Below are 21,715 nucleotides of genomic sequence, written 5' to 3'. Positions count from 1 at the left end.
CAGGGAGGGAGGGAAAGGCATATTGCTTGATAAAAGTATAAGTTAATACCCCAGATCTCTCCTGTGAATCTGTATTTGTTCAAATAATTCCCACACAAAAATTACTATTCAGGCTGTTGATTCCAGGCCTAATATCACCCCTGTAGTACAGTTGACTCACGGTGAGCGACAGGTTTGCTTCCGCTCAAAAACCCCTTGCAAACACTTTGTCAATGAAATCCCACACAAGTACGCATTGCGGACCTATTTTTTTTTAAGAAGTTGGTGGATGGAAGCTAGAGAAATACCCGCGGGTTTGAGGCAATCTGTGACCTCAATGGTTTATAAACTATGCACTGATATGCTTTTTCAGCCCGATTAAGGCCTGCATTTTGAGAATTCTGGCGTACAAAGTAGTGAATTTTTGATATGCAAATTAAGGTCGAAGAAAAGGGTCTCCTCTGATCCAGTTGGTATGAAAAATATTTCAGCTGAACTAAGTGAATACACCTTGTAACTTGTAACAAGATAGAATCCCATGAGCTACATTGTTGCAGTCGCTGCGCGCTGGACAAAATCTTTGAAATTTACACTCCATCCCTGTAGACTGGCCAAAAATCATTTTTGGCTTGTGGTGACGCAAAAAAAGAGAATTGGAGAACAACTAAACTATTTTTAAAACATGTGTCCTAAGCCCTTTTCATGGGCAAAATATAAAAGAAATTTTTTTCCGACGGGAAGTCGGGAGGACCGCTCTTAGCGGGAGCGGCTACTTAAGACGGAAATGAAAGAATTTTTTCCTAAATAAACACCGAATTAGCCTAGCTACACCTTCGCAGCACTTATTCTTTTCATAAATATAATATTGTTAGTGAGGTTGCCTACCCCATAAACCTGGTGGCTTTCTTAGTCTCCTTGCCATCGTTAACTTATATTGCTTTAAAAAAATAAATTTTTTGTCAGAGAAATTTATGCCATTGGCTCATGAAAATAAAGAAGAAGGTTTTACTGGTTTATTTTCTTTTCCGCACGATACAAAAATTCTGGCGGTGAATACACAGAGTCAGCAATGTAAATATTTCCAAGAAATTATGCAGTTCCAAGCACAGGTGTCTGGAAATTTTAATTATACAACACAATGTGAGTATATTAATGGCAGTATTTTCAATAGTACTCATTCGAAAAGAGATCTTTGCACGCTCAGTCCATTTCAGGGTGGGCCATTTAGGTAGTCCATCGGGGTAGTCCATGGACTAGGGGTTCAGTGTTTTTTTTTTACCACCGGTAGTCAAATAAATTAATGGAACTAGGTTAAAATCAGAGTTTTTCCCTGTGAATAAACAGAATTTTTCTAATCCCTTTTGGTACATTTAAGTTGGAACATTGAAATAAGTTTAAAATTCCAAGACGACGCACAATTGAAAGTCTCTCCGGAGTGAATTAACTTTTTTTCTTCAGCAATTACTTGGCTCCTAAATATTTCTATGTGGTACCCAATTCCAAAAAGGTTGATTGCCAATTTTTCATTAAGGCTCTGTACAAGACATACCCTTCAAAAGCGAAAAGAGTTTTGTCAGCTATTCAAATCGAAGAATATTGAACGACTCTTCCTTCCGAATGGAGGATAAAGTTGCTCCGGCGTCATAGTCATTTAACATTGCCCAGACTCCAGCTCATGGAACAAACTCGTCAACTTACACAGATATATTCACATTCAATACCTAACCATAACATTGTTGAAAATAGATGATAAGTAAAAAATATATATATAATCAATTTTTGATAATCATTTCAGTTTTCGTACAATTAAAGTCATTCTTCTATGCTTCATTTGCTTCTAAAAAAAATGGTTTTTCTTCATCATGCAGGATGAAGAAAGCCTCTAATACCACGAATGCATCAATGAAGATGTACATAAAAAGGTTGACGGCTTGCGTAGCCCATATAAATTACTATAAGTTCGTGCAACCATCGCAGTTTAATCAAAAGTAAATGCCCTTGTTATAAGAAATACATGTAAAGCCTTCCAAGAACCTCACGTTGAAATGAATCGATCAGAAGTCTTCTACACTAACTGGTATTTAAGAAAAACTTGCCAAACAAGGGCATACTACGCATGTAAGAGTTTTTTTTTTTTGATGGGTGGGTTGAAATGGGACACTAAGTAACTGATGTTTGCATTTTTGTCATAGAAAAAGAGCACTGATTTTCAAAAGATTCCAATGAAAATATCGCTCAATGAAGAGCAGAAAAATAGTCTTCCAATTTATCTGAAATAAAATAAGACACACGTAATTTATGGCATCGCCACAGGATTCTGAACAATAATTATAAAAAAATAAGTTACGTGGGTGCCACGCTTCCTGTAATCTCATTCACAGCCGTTGTTTGGTCTCGTCACACAACGCACTCTCTTCCCCCCGTTACGTGACAAAAGCAAACAACGGCCTGCCCGCAAACACTTTTTTCTCGTAAGTGTCAAAACCCGTATTAGGGAGTTTTAAATCTACGATTGTTTCCGAATGCGTGCGACCGTAGACGTCTCAGAGTCACGTGACCAGACTCCAGCAAAACGTTTGCCTCCACGCTTAAACTTCGGGCAAGGCAGTTTGAGGTAGTTGAACTCCCTCGACACTTTTTTCCTTTCTGTTCGAAAGTTCTCACGTATGTCCAATGGATATATGAGACGCTAGAAAACAAATCTTTTAGCCACATGTTGAGTTTGAAATGAAGGACCTCCATCCTTTGTGTAATTCAAGATGGCGGCGCACACTGTGATTTTTTACCGGTGAAATCCGACGTCGATCTAAAAAGTCGAAAGTCACTCTAAGCAGTAATACATTGATTCCCAGAAATAAACATGAAATGAATTTGACTCTAAAGATTATTCTTAGCTTTATTCAAGTAATTCTGCTTTACGTGACCGTTCAAATCAGGCCGGGATGACAATACAAACAGGCCGTTGTAATTCAGTCAATGGTGACCACGATAGCCTGTGTAACAGTACCCTCCCCTGCCAAGGTGAAACGTCACTCTAACCTATGCAAAATTACGTAACTTGATAATAGTTTTTGCGAAGTGGCACGTGTTAGCGTGAAAGGTTATCGCGTTAGAAAAGAACATCATCGAGGTGTTTTCCCTTTTTCGGGTTAATTTGCAATTTAGCGTCCGAGTTCAAACATGTACTTTGCTTTAAGGATATAGCAAAAGATTATGAGCGACATTTTGCATAGAGTTAGAAGAGGACGGTGTTCGATTAGGATCGCGCTTACGAAACTAGATTTCAACGTCCACGTAGTTTCTTCTTGCATTTGTAAATAGTGCCACGGTCGTCGTTGGATCATTTGCCGCAGAATCTCAAGGTTTTTACAGATTTCTTTAGGAGATAGTTACGCTGCAAGCGTGGAGAAAGAGCGACTCTTTTCTCCGTCGAAAAAATCGCTGCAAGAAACAACTAGCTTTAATTTAATAGCTTCGCAGCGCCGTTCGCAAAGAAACCGAAAATTGAAGAGGGACAATCCTCTTGGCCCAAGTCCACTGAGATAGAGCACCTGGCTTTCTATGAGAGCTTTAACGGGAGGCAAAATAAATATTGTAACCGGTTTCTTCTAGAGAAGAGAGGCGATCCATCACTGGCGCCGCTTGATTTATTAAAGATTTTCCATAGCCGGTTGGTAACAAAACGGAGACATCTTTACCTACGAAAAACGTATCTATGGCTTTCTGCTGTGCTTCTTGAACTGTCCCGAAAGTCGCGCAAACTTGCCTTAAAACTTCGTCGTAGATCTCTGTTGTTCGCGATCTTGTTCGTTTGTATGAAAGTAAATTACCAACTCTTGGCAATCAGAATTCACGAAAGAATCGGATGTACATATTCTTACAAAAAAAAGTGACGTCACAGAATACGATTAGATGTCAGGTTTTCGTTGACGTTCCCTCGCTTCCGTTTCGCCTTGGCGGGGGGGGGGGGGAGGGGAGGGGGAGGTTACGACCATACGTAAGCTACGACCACGACCGCTTAACCAACCTGGAACTATATAATGTGCTTGCTCACCATGCAAAACCTGTCCTTTCATTCATAACCCAAGGGAAATATCAAGAGATACATTAAGATTACTGATCACTTCACGCGCACCTCCGCTAAAGTCATCTATTGCATAACTTGCACTTATTGCAAAAGTTATACATGGCTGAAACACACTACCAAGTTAAGATAAATGTGAGTAAGGTAGACTAATTTGCATATTTGCATATTTCCACACTTCCTCACTACTAAATTAAGATGCATGCGAGTAAGCTAATCACACATCACATATTTTCACGTTTCAAGGTTACTCTGGGGTGATTAATTTTATGTGTAGCACATTCCGTTGTGATGACGTGTTCTGTGCAACTCTACCCCAAGGAAAAGCAGAGTTATTCTTTTTTTTTCATAAGAAAAAGAATAACTCGACAATTGAAACTTATGTGAATATCTAGCTATCTCAATTTTAATGGCAAGTAAAATTATCCCTTTATAGGAATTTCGTTTTTCAAGTCGCTAGCAGATTAGGACACCAGAGGGATCATACACCACCAGCCATGTTGCCTAAATCCAAGATGGCGTCCAGAGGCCGCTGCGTTTCGAAAGGTCAGCATTAGATTCCATCCACCAAAACCACCTCGGTCGAGAGGGACTGAGATGGAATATTTAATAACTTGCAAAACATAACCGAAGATTCTCGGAAATCCGCAAGTGATGTAGCCGAACATCCGAAGCTGTAAATCCCATGATTCTTGAGGAACAAACAGAAACAGCATAGCGAGAATTTTAAGTCGCGAACCATTGATGGTAAACATGCAGATAATTTAGGATACGTAAATTCTGTTGATGAGGCGCTTAAACTTATTGCGGAATTTGAAACAGGATTGACGACGAAGTTTTCTTTCTTTAAAGCTGTCAAAGGTTTCGGGAACATATATTTATGTATATTTGATATAGCTCTTTAGCATTACAAAGCTTTGCTATCGCTATTGTGCATTCTCACTAGTTTGTCTAGTTCAAGTCCTCTGGCATGGCTTGGATGATACCACACTCGTGGAATCATTCGGGTTAATTTAATGCTTACACCTCCTTCCTCGGACAGAAGTCACAAAATACTGGGGGAAGATGCATGAGATATTTAAGGAGCAAAAATTCGTTTTTTACTAGTGTGCCTTTTCTTAATTTTGGGAAGGAAAGTGTTTAATTGCCAGCACGGCATAGACTGAACAGCTGGAGAGAAAAGGAAACGAAAAGATACAGAAGAAGTACTGTTTATAATAATTTCTTTTTATCCTCAACCTTTGTGTTTCTGTCAACTATGGCTTGCTAATTTGAAAGGTCAAATACATGAATGGGTCATATGACATTGATCTCAGAATACTTTTATGACAAACGTGATAACAGTTCAATCTTGGCTAAATTAAAGATGGTTTAGAAGTTAACAATTGTAAGAACTTTTCACTAACATATGCTGCTGACAAAGGAGAAAATATATGCAATTCTGCATTTTTTGCATTCTATCAAGCAATCATATGTTTGCTCCTTATCACACTATGACACTTCCGTTTTGTCACATTCCAAAAAATAACTTGAGAAATACACTGTCACTCATCTTACACTGTTATATTTACCTATTACAGAAGGCTGGAAACAAAGATTTTGTTTTCAAGAAAACAAGATTTCTTGTCCAAGACACAAGGAAGTTTGACTGCGAAGCACAGATAAAAATGCGAGAAATTTTATTTTTTTCAGAGAACAAGGTAGTTCTACTCATGTATAAACAGAACAAATGCGATTTAATAAATCAGATATGCGGCATGACTCCCTTTCTTCCATCCCCACTCAAAACAAGCAAACACACCTGTAGAGGTTCCAGTCTGGTCTGCAAATGAAAAGGAGGAAGGTGATCACTGCAAAATTAAGCATTAGGGTTCTTATTTATAACATATTGATTATTGTATACTGATATCTAGAAATTAAGGTTGCAAGTAGCAGCCAGCTGAGTTATAGTTTGAGTTTTATCAAGTCCATTACTTTGTTAAATTTAGAGTAACCTTGACTTGAGAGAGGAAAATTGAGGAGCTGTAATATACTAATCATCAATTAGGGACCACAAAGAAAAATTTATTTATAGAGACTTTTGAAGGAGAGGGGTAAGACTTGTGACAAGCTGGCAGACATATAGATAAACTTTACTGCTAAATGGGTTACAATACAAAGTGCTCAGTATTTGGATCAGCTATGGCTCAACTTAAACTTTGCTTTAGCTTCAAGTTTAATCATTTGTGGTTTCCTTTCTCTGTGTTTATTTTTCAAGTTATGTACACAGAAGAACACAAAAAATGACAAGGAATGCTTTTGAATATCAAGAGGCTGGAATAAGCAAGAAACCAAAACTGAATTTTAAACAGTACAAAGTTAATTTGATCTTCCAATGTTATTTAATTTTAACCATAGAATTTGCTATTTAAATTTATCCCCTCCATTTTTCTGGGTATTGTGAGCAAAAACAAACAATTATCACAAAATGCATGGTATACAATGGTTTGATTCACCAATGTGGCAGAGGCCTTTCACTGTCTATCCATAAAAAGGGAAATAGTTTGTAAACTGTAAGACATTCTGCATGTTGAGTGTATACTTATTCATCCATGTGAAATTAAAGGTTACTTGAAATAAATGTGAAAGATTTATAGGATTTTCAGATCCCTGATAACAATTACTAATGTGCTGATTTGTTGTACTTAAAGGTTATGATTTTGGCAGAAATAGTGGAAGAAATTTCTGGACCTGGAATTTTGTTGCAAATGTTTGTTTAAATCAGTTTAAGTCAGTTAAAAACTCTCCTGTTTCAAGATTACATGATTACCACACCAGAACCTTTTGTATTCTATATTATGCACCATGTTATGATTATGGTTTCAATAATAAAAGGTGCTGACTCAAGAACTTTCCAAAATATCTCTACATACAAAGAAATAGATTGTGGTTATGTACTCCAAATAGCAGGTCACATCAGTCTTCTGTAAGGAAGTAGCAGAAATTTCTGTGGTGGTTTTGGTGGATGAAGAGAAACATCCACCAAAACCACTTTATTCTATGTGTTAAGAGTTATGATAATCATTATGAACGTTTGGTCGGTCAGCAATTGTGCACCATAAAAAATAATTAGCCAGAGCACTAACTGCTAATTAGTGGTATAAATCTTTTGTCTCCCTGAACATCTAACAATGGCTATAGATAAAATTTAAAAAATATATTGTTGATGGTTTTGGTCAAAGTTTTGGTGGATGTTCCCTAATGACATCCACCAAAACTACGTAACATCTAAGCACCTTTTGAATACGTGAAATATCTGCATAAAATTGCGTAAAATGTTTTATAATACTACAATCGAACAATAAATTAATACTTACCATTTCTTTAGTAAAAAGTTTTGACGCAATTTCCCAAACAAATAATACACTTGGGTCATCGGGATAAGTCGGCATGTTGTCGTAGCTTCGTAATTTTTTTCCATCATTCCATCTCAGTCCCTCTCGACCAAGGTGGTTTTGGTGGATGGAATCTAATGCTGACCGTTTCGAAAACAAACTTAACGAGGAAGTTCGCCACAGATTTATCTTTACAAATCTTTAAATAACTATATCTTTGGGTAAGGTATGAAGAAGGAATATGATCGCCAATTTGGTGATTGATTTCCAGGATTTGGTCGCCAAAGTGAAAAATTTAGTCCCATTAGCGCCTGTATTATCACAAGTAGCTGAAGGAAAGGATTTGAACTAAAACTGAGCTAGACAGCCCTAAATTAGCTCAAGAAACTCACACGATACTAAGGAACAACTAATGAAGCAAGGTTAGTTTTTTTTTCCAAAACTAGATCAGATTTTAAAATCTTTGCATTTCTCCCATTGCGCAACGTAAAAGATTTACATATTTACAAAATAGAAACATAGGCATGCGTAGCATGTAAAAGTTATTTTTTTGGCTGGTGTGGGTTGAGATGGGACATAATGTGTACCTAATGTTTTCACTGTTGTAACCGAAAAGGGCATAACTTTCAAAAGAACGAAAATATCGCATTAATTCATCTGAAGAGAAAGACAGAAAAAAACCTAATTTATATGAACTCAAACAGCTATTTTGTGGTCCATAATCTCTATTGTCTAAATACTTCTAAGTAAAATGGAAATGTATTGGTGCCATGCATAGTGTTGTCTCCTTCACAGCTGTTGTCTGGTCTTGTCACACAAGACCAAATAATGATTGCAAAAGAGACTACACTTCCTGCCATTTCTCAAACAGAGAGAAAATCAAAATTATTCATCTACAGTAAGTTGCCTCAAAAATATAATTCTGCGTAATTTTACAACAAAAAGCAAACTGAAACTCTGTTGTACTTCTAATAGACCCTAACCAAAGATATATTGCAATCTTGAATAAGTGAAGATACATTGAACAAGAGGTAAGGATAATATTTCAAAAAGGGCTCCTTCATTGGTTGTTGCCTATCTGGACTTTGTCCTCCATGTGAGAAATATACCTTAAAATGCAGGTTTTTTTTTTTACAAGGAATTAACATGGGATTGGGTTAAGTCCCAGGTAGTTAAGGCAAATTTTATCAGTAGAAAAAGTCAAAACATGAGAGAATTGGGTGAACAATATGTACTATCAATAGCAATTAGTTCCATGTGAATTTTTTCAGAGGGTTGGACTATGCAGATAGAATACGTGATCAAATACAGGTTGTTTGAATGACCCATGATAGAGCAAAGGCTAATGTAGCAAAATAGAATTTGAATGGTTGGAATACAATTTAAGCACGTGAAAAGTTTCTTAATGTTCAAATAGTGCAATGATTGGGTATTTTCTGATTGGAATTTGGATGTTGTTTTCATGGTTTGTGATGGAATGTAGGTTGTTTAGTGTGTGTGTTGTGACTAGAAGAGTGGAAAAACTTTTCCACTTAAAAATGATACAAAAAGTTAAATGCCAACCTTTCATATCCTGATAAAACTTGACCTTAATTGACAAGGCTATTGCAAAGATTACAAACCATTAAACTTATGTGCACAGCTCCCTGATCCAGGACATCATTTGTAAGAACACAATATGCAATCTTCAAAAGTTACAATGCCAGGGGGGGTTGCCAGTGGGGAGTGGGGGTTGTTAAAGCTTGACACTGATTGATGCATCAGCATTAGAACTGGCATTTGGTTTGAAAGTTTTATAGAAGAAAATGACTGAACAAAAAAAAAAAGATTTATGAAAATGATCACATCACTCTTACATCGGACTTTAAAAACTAATTTGCACAAATATTGCAACTTGCCAGATGACCATCAAACACAGGTTGCCAAATTTGATATTCATGTTGCAATTTTAGGTGCCTTATTTTTGTTTAGTTTCTGTGGTGACCTTAAACAATTACAGCTTGGAACACTAGCTACTAGCCAAATGGATTATTTAGGGATAAGCAATGTGATTGGCAGTGTATTATGTCATGTACAAATTGTACCATTTTGTTCTCTCTTTCCATTGTTTATTCCTTTTCTCTGGCCACAAAAATACTCTTTTAGGCAACTATATCTCAATTTCGGGCCCCTAAAAGAATGCTGGGCTTGGAGTCCAAAGCTAATGAACAGAACGGTAACATAACAGATTTTAAAGTTAGGGGAAGCCAAAAGTTTCAATTAGTGGGCACAAATGAAATTATTAATCATACCACCACTTAATATCAAAAAACATACAATACACCTCACATACATAAGTACTTTTTCCATAACTATTTAAAACATTACCTTCAAGAAAATCTTTTAAAGTGCTGCCATGGCAATCAGGAGGCAAACCATGAAGGAATAGCTTTAACTTCTCAATATGCATAATTCAATACTTTCAGTAGAACTGCACAGTCTGGGAAAGAATATCAACAAAAATCAGAATAAGAGGGGTAAATTACTGAATAACTTGCCAATAGAGAAATTACAGAAGCCTCCATGCCACTTAAATTATGCATGCTAAGACTGAGGGATGTTGTATTTGTTAATTAGTAATATTTACATGTAAATGCCAGGCCTCTGAGTTAGTATATGGAAAATGAAAGCTATTAACAACCCCTCTATCTATCTATCTATCTATCTATCTATCTATCTATCTATCTATCCTATCTACCTATCTATCCTATCTACCTATCTACCTACTTATCTATCTAACTATCTATCTATATATGCTATCTATATATACTATCTATCTATACTATCTATCTATACTATCTATCTATACTATCTATCTATCTATACTATCTATCTATATATACTATTTATACTATCTATCTATCTACCTATCCATCTATCTATCTATCTATATATATTGTTTATACTATCTATCTATCTATCTATATATACTATTTATACTATCTATCTATCTATCCATCTATCTATCTATCTATATATACTATTTATACTATCTATCTATCCATCTATCTATCTATCTATATATACTATTTATAATATCTATCCATCTATCTATCTATATATACTATTTATACTATCTATCTATCTATATATACTATTTATACTATCTATCTATCTATCCATCTATCTATCTATCTATATATACTATTTATACTATCTATTTATCTATCTATATATACTATTTATACTATCTATCTATCTATCTATATATACTATTTATACTATCTATCTATCTATCTATCATCTATCTATCTATATATACTATTTATACTATCTATCTATCCATCTATCTATCTATCTATCTATATATACTATTTATACTATCTATCTATCTATATATACTATTTCTACCATCTATCTATCTATATATACTATTTATACTATCTATCTATCTATATATACTATTTATACTATCTATCTATCTCTATATACCATTTATACTATCTATCTATCTATCTATCTATATATACTATCTATATATATCTCTACAGCAGCTTGGCAGTAATAATTCTTTGGCTCTAAGAACCTCTTTACATTACATTCCTTGTCACTGCCGGTTGTTCCACACTGACATGGCCTAATAATACCAAAACAACTGTATGTACAATTTCCAGTAAGCAGCTGCTAATTGATGGCTTATTTTTTTCATATAGCTTTGACTGCATATGCTGCCCAATGCATTGAAATAAAAAACGTTGTAAAATTTCGTATCAGTACCTACCCTACAAAATATACTTGTTTTGGAAGGCCTTTTACAGCCCGCAGACCTAATTCATTAATTAAAAGTAATGTGAACAAATTCAATTCTAACCCCAAACTAACCCTTACCCAAACCAATCTAGAAAACCAGGGATTAAGCCTCATCAAGAACTACTGTCTTGGTCAGGCCAATTATTTGGCTGTAAATGCATCCATATTTTGGTGAATGTTTGGTTTTCAGTGTAGTCTGCTCCCACAGCCAAATAAAATTTAGAATTGAATTTGATTGGCTGTGAAAACCACAAAGACCTAATTCTTTGTTAAAAATCCGCAGGAGGTCTTAGTTACAGTCATAGCACTTGAGGTACAGGACCGTTTATTTGCATCTACACAAAATTTCCTGTAGTATCAATACTCATTCCTCAAATACTGCCAACAAGATGGACCTCAGTTTTCCTGCATTCTAGGATAGCTATAACGAGTTTGTCTATTGAAGAAACTGTTAAGAAAGTGATAAAAGGAGTGATTAGAAAGTGATTAGGTGAAAATTAAACTATTCTTTCCGAGGATTTTCTAAAGCATTTAAAAGTGCAGATACTTGGATATGAAAGTTCAATGAGCACACTTGACTGGCGCACCCAGTCAGGAATTACTCCAGTCTGATCTTCATTCTTCAGTGTAAATTCATGCCATGCCATGGAATAGAAAATTCAAACGCATTTTGTCATAAACGTGTGCAAGCATGTGGAAAATTATCCAACGGGCTTTACTTTCGATTTGATTTAAATTTGTGTTTTGTTTTACAAGATGCAGTTTTAAAGCATAAAGTGCAATATCCCGATAAGTGCCATTAATCGAAAATTTGGAAAAGGCGAATACACGCCTATTTGGCTTTTTGGTCGCCGAGAAGGCGAACTAGCTATTGTCTTTCGTGTCTGGAGAGAGAGAGGCTTTAGTTCACCCGTTGTCCGTCATGGTTACGTTTTTATTTCACTTCACAGTTCAGTAAACTTCGCCATTGATCAAAAGGGGCAATTCTCTGGAATAAGGAATTCAGTTCAACTGCAATTAATTTCAGCATTGAATCAATTCAAGCGGTCTATTAAAGAATATTGGTTGGTCTAGATTCGAATTCTTTTTGGCTCAAGAGAAGCAACGGCTCTGATCAGCGCGCCGATCACGCATGTCTAAAATTGGCACCTTCTGGAAAGGTTAAACCGCAGATAGATGGGTAACACATATCTTATGCTCTCGATGGGAACATCAACTCAATTTATAATCTACAAGCTAAGGCTTGTCGCGATATTTCATCATCCCGCATTTCGTTTCGATGTCCTTACTCGAATAATGAGGCTTTACGCGATATTTCATCATCCCGCATTTCGTTTCGATGTCCTTACTCAAATAATAAGGCTTTTCGCGATATTTCATCATCCCGCATTTCGTTTCGATGTTCTCACTCAAATAACTTCACCCATTGAAGATTGTGTATTTATGGCAACCTTGATATACAGTGCGCCGATCACGCATATTTAAAATTAGCATCTATTGGAATGATTAAATCATAGATAGCTGGTTAACAAACACATCTAATGCTCTAGATGGGAACATCAACTCAATTCATAATCTACAAGCGAAGGCCAGTGGAGATATTCATTCTTCAGTGTAAATTCATGCCATGCCATGGAATAGAAAATTCAAACGCATTTTGTCATAAACGTGTGCAAGCATGTGGAAAATTATCCAAAAGGCTTTACTTTCGATTTAATTTAAGTTTGTGTTTTGTTTTACTGTGTATAGCATATTAGACCCGCAAAACAGAGTAGAAACGAACACGTGCTTCGTTTTCGCTCATGACTTCGTATTAGCCGTAAGATATTTCCTTTTTTTTTTCGTTGCTTACCTTTATTACAGACTCCACAAAATTTCTGCGATGCCTCCTTTTCAGGGATGGCCGATTACAACTACAACATAGAAACACCTCCACGAAATCTGTCGAAACTGAAAAAAAAACTGATTCTCAGAACTTCCTGTTAATTGTTTATTAAGATAATCGTCGAAGTGAAATATAACTATGTAGTAATTTTTATCTATGTAGAAGTCAGCGAAATAATTTTTAAAATGTATTCATGAGAAACTGTTTCTTGTAGATCTTTCCCTAAGTTCGCTCTTGCGTTTAGAATTGAAAATCCTCATCTAAATATTGTAAAAAATATTATAGAATATTTTCAATTATGATCATGGCACAAGGCAGATAGAGAAAATGTAATCGGTGAGACAAGTCACGGATTATCCTTGTCGACAAAAGTAATATCGCCTGCTACATTATGTTCAAATTTAATCTCCGTCCAATCGAGGTAATGTGCAATTTTTTAATCAATTACCATATTAGAAATAACAATATATCGCTTAAACTCTGAACGTAACTGCGTTAAATTTATTTCATCAGAAATCCAGAAGATTTCCGGTGTTTTAAAATCCTCCTTTTGACAGATTTCGTGAGGATGTCATTACGTTGTAGTTGTGATCGGCCATCCGTGAAAAGGAGGCGTCAAATGTATTTTGGGGAATCTGTCATATAGGTTAGCAATGGAAAAAAATGCAAATATCTTAACGCTAATACAAAGTCATGAGCGAAAACGAAGTAAGTGTTACTTTCTACTCTATTTTGCGGCTCTAAAATGCGAAATAGGGCCTTCATGACAACATCGGGCGAGCTCGGATTTCGTCATCAGAAATCTACCAGAGATGACCTCTGGTGTTTTAACATCCTCCTTTTGACAGATTTGGTGGAGGTGTCACTATGTTGTAGTTGTAATCGGCCATCCGTGAAAAGGAGGCATCGCAGAAATCTTTTGGAGTCTGTAATATAGGAAGCAACGGGAAAAAATGCAAATATCTTAACGCTAATACGAAGTCATGAGCGAAAACGAAGCACGTGTTCGTTTCTTCTCTGTTTTGCGTGTCTAATATGCTAAATAGGGCCTTCATCACAAAGACAACATAGGGCGAGCTCGGATTTCGTAATCGGAAATCTACCCGAGATGACCTCCTTCTGACGGATGTCGGAGAACGCTTTCCGCAGCGCGCCGACCACGCATGTTTAAAGTTAGCATCTATTGGAATGATTAAATCATAGATAGCTAGGTAACAAACACATCTAATGCTCTAGATGGGGATATCAACTCAATTCATAATCTACAAGCGAAGGCCAGTGGAGATATTCATTCTTTAGTGTAAATTCATGCCATGCCATGGAATAGAAAATTCAAACGCATTTTGTCATAAACGTGTGCAAGCATGTGGAAAATTATCCAAAAGGCTTTACTTTCGATTTAATTTAAGTTTGTGTTTTGTTTTAGAAGATGTAGTTTTAAAGCATTAAGTGCAATATCCCGATAAGTGCCATTAGTCGAGAATCTGGAAAAGGCGAATACACGCCTATTTGGCTTTTTGGTCGCCGAGAAGGCGAATTAGCTATTTTCTTTAATGTCTGGAGAGAAAAAGGCTTTAGTTCACCCGTTGTCCGCCATGGTTACGTTTTTATTTCGCTTCATAGTGCAGTAAACTTCGCCATTGATCAAAAGGCGCAATTCTCTTGGATAAGGAATTCAGTTCAACTGCAATTAATTTCAGCATTGAATCAATTCAAGCGGTCTATTAAAGAATATTGGTTGGTCTAGATTCAAATTCTATTTGGCTCAAGAGAAGCAACGGCTCTGATCAGCGCGCCGATCATGCATGTCTAAAATTGGCACCTTCTGGAAAGGTTAAATCACAGATAGATGGGTAACACATATCTTATGCTCTCGATGGGAATATCAACTCAATTTATAATCTACAAGCTAAGGCTTGTCGCAATATTTCATCATCCCTTATTTCGTTTCGATCTCCTTACTCAGATAATGAGGCTTTACGCGACATTTCATCATCCTGCATTTCGTTTCGATGTCCTCACTCCAATAACTTCACCAACTGAACATTGTGTATGGAGGGCAACCTTGATATACAGCGCGCCTATCACGCATGTTTAATATTAGCATCTATTGGAACGATTAAATCATAGATAGCTGGGTAACAAACATATCTTATGCTCTAGATGGGAACGTCAACTCAATTCATAATCTAGAAGCGAAGGCTGGTGAAGATATTCTTCAGAATAAATTCATGCCATGCCATGGAATAGAAAATTCGAATGTATTTTGTTATAAAAGTGTGCAAGCATGTGGAAAATTATCCAAAAAGCTTTACTTTTGATTTAATTTAAGTTTGTATTTTGTTTCACAAGATGCAGTCTTAAAGCATAAAGTGCAATATCCCAATAAGTGCTATTAATAGAAAATTTGGAAAAGGCGAATACACGCCTAGTTGGCTTTTTGGTCGCCGAGTAGGCGAATTAGCTATTGTCTTTAGTGTCTAGACAGAGAAAGGCTTTAGTTCACCCGTTGTCCGCTATGATTACGTTTTTATTTCACTACACAGTTCAGTAAACGTTGCCACTGATCAAGACGCGCAATTCTCTTGGATATGGAATTTAGTTCAACTGCAATTAATTTCAGCATTGAATCAATTCAAGCGATCTATTTAAGAATTTTGGTTGGTCTAGATACGAATTCTATTTGGCTCAAGAGAAGCAACGGCTCTGATCAGCGCGCCGATCACGCACGTCAGAAATTAGCACCTTCTGGAAAGGTTAAATCAGAGATAGCTGGGTAACAAACACATCTTATGCTCTCGATGGGAACATCAAATCAATTTATCATCTACAAGCTAAGGCTTGTTGCGATATTTCATCATCCCGCATTTCGTTTCGATGTCCTCACTTAAATAACTTCACCCATTGAAGATTGTGTATGGAGAGCAACCTTGATATACAGCGCGCCGATCACGCATGTTTAAAATTAGCACCTATTGGAATGATTAAATCATAGATAGCTGGATAACAAACATATCTTATGCTCTAGATGGGGATATCAACCCAATTCATAGTCTACCAGCGAAGGCTGGTGGAGATATTTCATCATTCCGCATTTCGTTTCGATATCCTTACTCAAATACCTTCACTTTTTGAAGATTGTGTCTGGAGGGCAACCTCGATATTTTTCTATACAAGTTCAAAGAAAACTATACACAAACCCCAAAATACCTGTGTGAAAGAAAAGAAGCTCCTACTTCTGTGTCGCTTGAGGAAAGGGAGTTTACTGGATTCTCACACAACCAACATGATCTCGAGACCGAAATTACGATTATCGTTATTTCTAAATTGGCACCAAATTTATGGATATAGTAATTTCGTGGCACTCTTTACCAATCCTCTTTAAACGTGTTAAATAAAGAGAAGGACTCGGTTCCACTGTCTTACAACATTCAAGATGGCGGAGGAAAGGGGTAAGGGAGTTACTACATCACGGGCGACGAGCGGGGATTGAAAAAACGACCCAAATACGAGTGGTCAGCGGTGAAACAACTTTCATACTTCATATATAGACAGATCATTTGTAGTATCAGGAAACAATCGTTTTGTAAAGCCGAAGTGTAAACAGTTTACTTCGCTAAATAAAATGTTAAGCAATTCAAAAGTGTTGATTGTACATATATCTTTTACTGCTTTATTAAACAATGAAGGCATCGGTGGCATCCGAAAGGTACCAGGAAGAATTAAATGTACGTTTTGTAGTTGCAGAAAACAATCATGTTGTAAAGCCGAAATGTTACTAAGTTACACTTCGCTACTTAAAAAGTTGAGCAATTTTCCTCAAGCTTTAACTGGAACAATACTTCTTATGCTCTATTGACCAACGGAGGCATCGGGAAAGGCATTGCTGACACCGGGAAAGGCATCAAGAAGAATGATATTCACGTTATGTAACTTGCTGTGTGACGAAAAAAACCTATCGTGACTTAAAGATTTAGATATATGAAAATTCACATATTTGCACTGCGGTGGAAAGATGAAATTAGAAGATCCTCGCAGCTAAGAACACTACTGAAACTAATAGTTGTAAGTAGGACCTGAAAAAAATTTCAGGCCCGTACGGGATTTGAACCCATGACCTCTGTGTTACCGGTGCAGCGCTCTACCAATTGAGCTAACAAGCCAACTGGGAGCTGAAAGTTCAAAGCATTGATCACAGTTGGCTTCCTTTTCACTTGAATTTTGTATCTACAGCTTAAGATGAGAAATTTAAAATTTCTATCAGCTGACGTTCTTTTACTGCATATTATATCTATTCAATCGCCCCCAATTCACGTGGAAAAAAGGCAAGTAGGAAAACACTGAGCTTCGAGAAACAGCCATGTTAAGGCTAATGTATTTACCATTCCTTAAATATTTACAATCAAGACCACTCGTTTAGGAGACCGAGATCAAAAGATCCACACGTGCAAATAATGCTGTTTTCCGTTCGAAATGTTTTTCTTCCTATTCAATTGAACAACTGACTTAGCGTTTAAGCCGAGAAAAAAATCACAATTATTGAAAAGGTCATAGACAGGCCTACACAGACTCTCCTGTGTGGTTTTACGTTTGCGACGCAAAAGCCTTTAATTAAAGCTTCGCTCTGACGATGATGGGTAACCACGTGCTTCAAGTCGTGTATTGAAGTTACACATGGCCTCCTGGAAATTTCTTTCCGAGGAGTTTGTTCTTAGAAGTCTGATAGCTTCTCCTTTAATAAAGCCTTTCTTAACACTTGGCGGGTGGCAAGATCAATAGTGTGTATATTGAAAGGTCTCGGTCGGTTTGTAGACTGATTTTTCAGAGATGACACTTTTGTACTTTTCAACATGTTTATTATCACTCTGAAAGCGTGTACATATAAGATCTTTCAGCTCTGAAAAAAAAAGCCTAATTGAAAAAACGTTATCTGAGGTCTCGTTTGCCGCAAGGCAGTCGACACTTAAAAAACAAACCAAAAAAACTACAGGCAAAATATTGCCTTTTGTGACAGCATACCACCCAGGGGTTAAAAAATTTAAAACAAATACTGATGGAAGAATGGAACCTCATCCAAAATCAGCCACTGCTGAAAACAATTTACAAAACGCCTCCGATTATATCATACAAAAGAGGTAAATCGCTCAAAGACATACTCGTTAGAGCGAAGCTTTAATTAAAGGCTTTTGCATCGCAAACGTAAAACCACACAGGGGAGTCTGTGTAGGCCTGTCTATGACCTTTTCAATAAACATTTCGGCTTTACAACACGATTGTCTCTGGAACAACAAATTATATGTCTCTATATGAAGTATAAAAGCTGTTTCACCGCTGACCGCTCATATTTGGGTCGTTTTTTCTATCCCCGCTCGTCGCCCGTGATGTAGTAACTCCCAAGGGGTAAATGTGCGTTCAGTTGTGATCAGCATGATCTCGACACCAAAATAACGATTACCGTTATTTCTAAATTGGCCCTGAAATAACGAATATCTGCATGTCTGAGACCTTCGGGCTCGAAGCTTGGGAACTAGTATTCAGGGAAAGATAAAATGGCGGCTTACGGCGGCGAAGGAAATCTCAGTAGTTTAATATTTAGCGTGAAAAGGCTTGGGTGTTGTGATCTGGTTCTCAAGTGAAAAAAAAATCACGGTCTGCAATGGCCCTACCACCTTTTGAACAACAAGAAAACATTGAAACGGTGGTAAAAAGCAGCAAGTTTCGAAGTCTAAACGAAAGATGGGTAAGCTGAGTTTCAGTCAAATATCATGACATTTGGGATGTAATTTCGATACCGAATAAATAGTTCTACATGGTTATACACGCATAGGATTCTGTTGTGTTCACGTGAAGGCCATTTCAGCCATTCCTGCCACTTGTAAGTGGTAGGAAATAAAAGATATGTATAGTTGTTTCGTATTGAAGCCCTGTGAAATCAAAAATTTGATTTATTTCTTCTTTGTTTTAGGTGGTCATCATCCATTACTTTTGGAAGTCGATGCTGATGAGAAAGAAAAAATGTTTATGATTATTTCTTCTCTCGAACATTTTACTATTTAGGTACCAAATAATCTTGATACTGAAGACCATTGCATCCTATTATGAAGGTGTATTGTAGGTGGCCAAATTGCAGGCTGTCAGCCCATTTTGAGTGAGTAGTTAAACTCAAGATCGGCTATTTTAACTAATTTTATTGAGAGCCAAATCCTGCAAGGCTTATATTCTGTATTAATTTGAAGTGTTACTTTTATGTTTCTTATTTTGCAGTAAGTGGGCTTGTTGTGGCCATTTTTCTCTCAAACATTTTTTTCAGCTTAGTCAAAACATTTTTTAGAAGTAGGCAAGCTGGCTATAGTAACAGAAGGTAGAGACCAAACCTTGTCCAGACTAGACGCCTAACAAATGTTCTGTGTGGAAAGCCAAATCCCTGGTTACCGGCACATTTTGACTAGGCTATTTGTTATTTAGCTACTCTTATTATTAAAGATTACTGCATTCCTTTTTAATAATTTGCTGCCAATTGTATGCTGTATATAGCTTATGATTTGTGTGATTTTCAAGAGTAAATTAGAAATACCTGAAGATGGTAATGATGTACTAGATAACGTACTTGATGCAAAGCAATTTTGGCACAAAGTGTATGCCTTGTCCTCAGGTGATTTTAACATGCTAATAAGATTTGTTATTCAAATAATATACATCAGCTGGAATGGGAATATTGAAAGAAAAATAATAATATTTAACCATAACAAGTTTTGGTTTTATGTCCAAATTAAGCACTTAGTTGAAGATCACTGCACTGATCAGGCCCCAAAGGCCAAAAAAGAGCTGTCTGCTGTTAGTTTAATTTTTGTCATTTCTATTGATTTATTTTATTTATCAATGTTTCTTTGAGTTATAATTCATTGACCTCTTTCAATAGTGCAGGTTCGCTCGTGTAACCTAATCCCACATGTATGTATGTACAATCTCAGTTGAAATTTTGAGTGGCAGGCAAGCTGGCAATAGTAATAGGCAGCAGAGGCCAAATCTTGTCCTGAATAGAAGTCTGACATGTGTGAAATTGGCAGCTATTTCATTGTAGGTGGCCAAATTGTTGGCTGCAGCACATTTTGACCTGGCTGATTGTGTGTGTGTTATGTATGTGTTCTTCTTTTTAGGTGTTAAACAGGTCAAAGTACCGAAAAAAACCTCTGTGATAACTTGGTAGTCTAAGATGTAAAAATTTTTAATAATAAGGTAAAGCTTGATCATTCTTAAGAGTTTGCATCTGTTCTAAAAGTTTTGGGGAGAGTTAGGGGAGCATTATTTATACAAATGTATTTAAAAAGTAACAAAAAAATAAAAAGAACTAGGGCAAAATCCCAATTTGCTTTAAAAGTTTATTTTATTAAGAGCATAATTCTGGATATAGCTTGGGATTTGTGTGATTTTCACAAATTGTTAGGTTGTTATGTAAACTTAATTTACAGGAACCTTGTTAGTTTTCAGCTTCAAGAACAAGTACATAATTGCAGCAAAAGCTTGAAGCTTGAAAAATTGACTGATGAAACTGGAACAGATGTCATGAGATTTGTACAATAGGTTGGCCTGGGAGGGACCAAGAATTAAAGAATTCATTGATTCTCTTACACCTTTTGTCTGCATAGTGTGCTTCTGTAGAGCTTAGTTATTGCTGTAGAAAACGTTTTTGGAGGGCCCTTGAGATCACTCACTTTTGAGCTAGTTGCCCCTAGGGAAGAGGATATCTGTACTTATTATCTCCCTTGGGGGGGGGGGGGTGAAGGGTTAAAGACTGATTCTTCTCCAGTAGCCACAAGTACCCCTGCATATGGAAATTTTGAACACTATTAAAGGGCTAGTACCCTCATTTCATACTTGAATTTCTAATTTAGTGTAAGTTATGACAAATAATGAATGTAAATTCATCTTGGTTGTACAGGTTATATCCAGCAGTCCTTAAAAAGAAATAAAAAGGTATTTTTCTGAATTAAAAAAAAAGTGTTCTTGCTTCAAAGTAAGTGCATGATATGTCATTCAATTAATGCTCTGGCAGAGTTTTTGTTTGAAATGCCAAAATCAACTTCATGAGTAAGGACAAAAAAAAAGGCAATAAGCAAATGTTCCTCTGTATCCTTTATGTCAATTTGGGCTGAAAAACAGGTTTTTTTCCTTTTGCAAAAATTAGCTTATTTCACGTCCAAAAACGATGCAAACAAGCTGAAACGTTATGTTTTCAGCAAAACAGCGATAGAATCTGCGAAAAACCAATGGAGACAAGCTAACACACAGTGTTCTCAGTAAAATTTGGGCAAACAAAACCTTAAAAACCAAAAAAAAACAATTGCGCTGACTTACCCATTTTTTGCCAAGATAACTGCCAAAACACTGAAAACTAGCTTGAAACTACATGTTTTTCACAAGATCGCGACGAAATCTGTCTAAAAACTCCAAAATACGGCAGAAATGTACGATTTTTGCAAAATTTTTCGCTAAAGTTGACAAAAACACTAAATTCGACTGAAAAACACGTTTGTTTTTTTTGCAAAAATAAGCTTATCTCAGTTTTAAAAACGCTGCAAAAAAATGTTCTCAGCAAAATAGTTT

General features: G+C 36.4%; 1 protein-coding gene and 1 long non-coding RNA gene across 4 annotated transcripts in view; one reads left to right on the top strand and one right to left on the bottom strand.

The window, feature by feature from the left end:
- Positions 1-21,715, bottom strand: part of LOC149041881 (sterile alpha motif domain-containing protein 9-like) — a 63,549-nt gene that overhangs the window by 36,168 nt on the left and 5,666 nt on the right. The window contains exons 1-3 of one of the 3 annotated variants that reach the window (XM_089180834.1): positions 16,322-17,229; positions 13,079-13,176; positions 9,805-9,916 (exon numbers count right to left, since the gene is read on the bottom strand). In XM_089180834.1, coding sequence (XP_089036960.1) covers positions 9,805-9,886 — 82 coding nt within the window. In that variant the 5' untranslated portion in view covers positions 9,887-9,916; positions 13,079-13,176; positions 16,322-17,229. Of the gene's footprint in view, positions 1-9,804; positions 9,917-13,078; positions 13,177-16,321; positions 17,230-21,715 lie in introns of those variants that run through there. The other 2 variants (XM_089180833.1, XM_089180832.1) reach the window with 2 other exon arrangements.
- On the top strand, positions 5,208-20,476 carry LOC149041882 (uncharacterized). The gene is made up of 2 exons (XR_016179312.1): positions 5,208-7,583; positions 18,510-20,476. It is a non-coding gene; the product is annotated as an uncharacterized LOC149041882 (long non-coding RNA).

Source organism: Pocillopora damicornis, chromosome 8 (genome assembly GCF_964200805.1).
Source record: "Pocillopora damicornis chromosome 8, jaPocDami1.2, whole genome shotgun sequence".
In the NCBI taxonomy this organism is placed as follows: domain Eukaryota; kingdom Metazoa; phylum Cnidaria; class Anthozoa; order Scleractinia; family Pocilloporidae; genus Pocillopora; species Pocillopora damicornis.
This window is presented reverse-complemented; position numbering and strand designations above follow the sequence as displayed.